This window comes from Anarrhichthys ocellatus, unplaced genomic scaffold (genome assembly GCF_004355925.1).
Source record: "Anarrhichthys ocellatus isolate YVR2014 unplaced genomic scaffold, GSC_Weel_1.0 scaffold5246, whole genome shotgun sequence".
Lineage (NCBI taxonomy): Eukaryota > Metazoa > Chordata > Actinopteri > Perciformes > Anarhichadidae > Anarrhichthys > Anarrhichthys ocellatus.
In genome coordinates, this window is record NW_022285220.1 from 675 (window position 1) to 3,644 (window position 2,970).

At 46.9% G+C, this 2,970-nt stretch overlaps 1 protein-coding gene across 1 annotated transcript; it reads right to left on the reverse strand.

Moving 5' to 3' along the window:
* Nucleotides 1-385: 385 nt before the first annotated feature.
* On the reverse strand, nucleotides 386-2,505 carry LOC116379805 (zinc finger protein 324B-like). Its single transcript, XM_031841774.1, has 2 exons — nucleotides 2,024-2,505; nucleotides 386-1,432 (listed from the first exon to the last, which is right to left on the reverse strand). Exons 1-2 carry the CDS (start codon nucleotides 2,292-2,294, stop codon nucleotides 603-605), a joined length of 1,101 nt encoding a protein of 366 aa, XP_031697634.1. The 5' UTR covers nucleotides 2,295-2,505; the 3' UTR covers nucleotides 386-602.
* Nucleotides 2,506-2,970: the final 465 nt, after the last annotated feature.

The window sequence follows — 2,970 nt, forward strand, 5'->3', positions numbered from 1 at the left end:
AGTGGTAGTGTTTCTGAACACCAGATTCTCTTTAGAAAACCTCTCATTCTACTGCAGCAGGGTCTGACAGTCTGCCCCTCTTAGTCCTGGTTCTGGTTCTCCCGTGCCTCCCTTCCCTCCAGCGGGTCCAGCAATACGTCCTGGGTCTCCAGCAGCGTGGTGTCGGTGTTGACTCCCAGAGAGGAGAAGCTCTGCTCCTGAAGGAGGAGGAGGCGGAGGAGGAGGAGTGGACCGGTCTCTGCTGGAGGATCTGGGTCTGTCCACGGTGGACCGGTCTCTGCTGGAGTCTGAGCTGAAGGAGGTTCTGGTGAACCTGCATGATGTCATCTGGTTTCACCAGAATCCGACCCGGTGGCTCCGATGACGAGCATTAAGAATAACTCTATAGAAACAGACCATCTTCTCTCTGATGGTCTCTGTACTGATGGAGGTCTGATAGAGGATCAGGACTAAACTGAGGCTGGTTCAGAACCAGATAAAAGTCCCTCACCATCACTTTGCGTTCAGAATAAGAGGGTTTTTACCGGTGAAACTCATCATCCGTCCTCACAGCTCTTGAAGGACGTTAGCGTTGCGATGCCACAGAGTCCCCGTCATCGTCTTCACCTGGTCAGGCCTCTCCTCTGACAGGGGTGTTTGTGGAAGCAGGACAGCTGGCTGAAGTGTCTGTCGCAGTTGGAGCACCAGTACGGCCTCTCGCCGGTGTGCGTCCGCAGGTGCACCGTCAGGTTGCCCTTCTCCACGAAGCCGCGGCCGCAGTACACGCAGGTGAACGGCTTCTCGCCCGTGTGGCTGCGGACGTGCCGCACCAGCGTCGCCCTCCTGCCGAAGCTCTTTCCGCAGACGGTGCACCCGTACGGCCGCTCGCCCGAGTGGATCCTCATGTGCGTCCTCAGGTTCCCCCGCAGGGTGAAGCTCTGACCGCAGACGCTGCAGCGGAACGACGACTCCTTGTGAACTCTGAGGTGAAGCTTCAGGTTCTCCGTTTGCTCCAGACGTTTCCCGCACAGGCTGCAGTCTCTCAAATGTGCCGATGCGTGTTTGAGTAGAAAATTAATCCTCTGAAAGGACTCGCCACAAACTTTACAGCTGAACATCGGTGGAGGCTGATGGTCTTGCGACAGATCAGTCCTGCTCTGAGATGAACTTTGTCCTTCTTCTTCCATCTCCTCTGGTTTCCAAAGGCCTGCGGTCTCTCTCCAGTAGTCTCCACTGTCTTCGGTCTCAGAGGACTCGGCGAGGAGGCGGCCATTGCTCGCTGCTTCCGAACCCCCAGCTGGATCAAAGTCCCCGTTTGGTTCTGAAACTGCACATTCCTCGCTGCCAACTTCTGTTTTAATCTGAGCAGGCGAGGCGCCCATGTTAGTCTGGTCCAGCTGGACACTCAGGATCCGATCATCAGGTTTTATCCAGGAGGAAGTCCGCAGACGGTCTGACGGGAGGCAGAAGACAAAAACAAGAGTTTTTATGAATAAATAAAACTGTGTGCACGTTTCAAATCATCCAGCAACGGATGAGAATAAATCCAGAACTAACTCCGAGGTGTCTGCAGGTTTAATCAGACCTTTTTAAACACTAACATTTTAGATCCATTTGGTGTAAAATCCTGCAGTTGTTGTTAATTTGGCTCCGTCTATTTCTTGAGTCCGAGCATATAGTTATTTCAGTAAAACTCTACCAGAGAGCACCGACAAGTTTATTACCTTTAAAATGTCTAAAATGTATTTAAAATGTCACATTTTGGCCAATGAAGCCCTCCCAAATAACGATATCAGTATCGGCATAATACATATATATATATATACATATACATATACATACATATACATATATATATATATATATATATATATATACACATACATATATATATACATATACATATACGTATGTATATGTATATATATGTATATATATGTATACATATATATACATATATATACATATATATCTATATACATATATCTATTAATGTAAAACAGCATTAAAGCATTAAACATGTTAATGTCCAGAAGGAACCGACCTGCCGTCTGGTTCCGCTCGCCCTCCTCGGACCTCAGGCGGTCCAGCTGTCGCCGCTGGCGGTCTATCTGCTCCCGGTAACGGGCCACAGTCTTCCCCAGCTCCCCCAGGATTTCGTCCACCGCCGCCGCCAGCCGCTCGTTAACGAACAGTCTCAGGGTCTCCATGTCTGGCGGCGGGCTGCTCTCACGGTCCACACCCACGAAACCCTCCACGACTCCGGGAGGGAACGGAGAGGAAGGCGAGGGGAACGCCTGTCGGTGGGCGGACATGTTGGTTTTCACTCTCCCTGATTAAAATGAAGCGTTTTATCCTCAAAAAACTCAAAACACTTCCGGGTATTGTGGTTGAAGATGAAGAACGCTGATAGATAAACGTCGTAACGGTTAAAACACCGAAACAAAACCGATAAAATGCCCCTCAGCTGGTTTGTTTCTGTCTAACACTGACCGACTGCGTCAGAAAAGTAAACAATTTGGCTGAGTTCCGGCAGACATTGATGTCGTAAAGAAACAATGTCTGGTCATCAATGGTTCCGGGAGGACAAAAGTTTCCTATTTTATATTTTAGAAAGTGACAAGAGGTGAGAGAAATATTCATATTTTACCCACTGTAAAAACAAAAATGATGGAATGAAATACAATTATGTAGAATTCTGTAGATTATAAGGTCCTATAAAAATGTAACTTAAAGAGACAAACCAACCAGAAAGAGACTCAAAATTACCACAAAATAAAAATAAAAACAACTACAAAGAGAAACAGAACAAGTACAAAGAGAAAGAGAACAAGTACAAAGAGACACAAAACAACTACAAAGAGACACAAAAGAAGTACAAAGAGAAACAGAACAACTACAAAGAGACACAAAACAACTACAAAGAGACACAAAAGAAGTACAAAGAGAAACAGAACAACTACAAAGAGACACAAAACAACTACAAAGAGA

Excerpts from the sequence above, each read along its gene's own strand:
- LOC116379805 (XM_031841774.1), bottom strand. The coding sequence starts at position 2,294 with ATGTCCGCCCACCGACAGGCGTTCCCCTCGCCTTCCTCTCCGTTCCCT. Across the intron at positions 1,433-2,023 it reads CGAGCGGAACCAGACGGCAG|ACCGTCTGCGGACTTCCTCC; the intron begins GTCGGTTCCTTC and ends GCCTCCCGTCAG.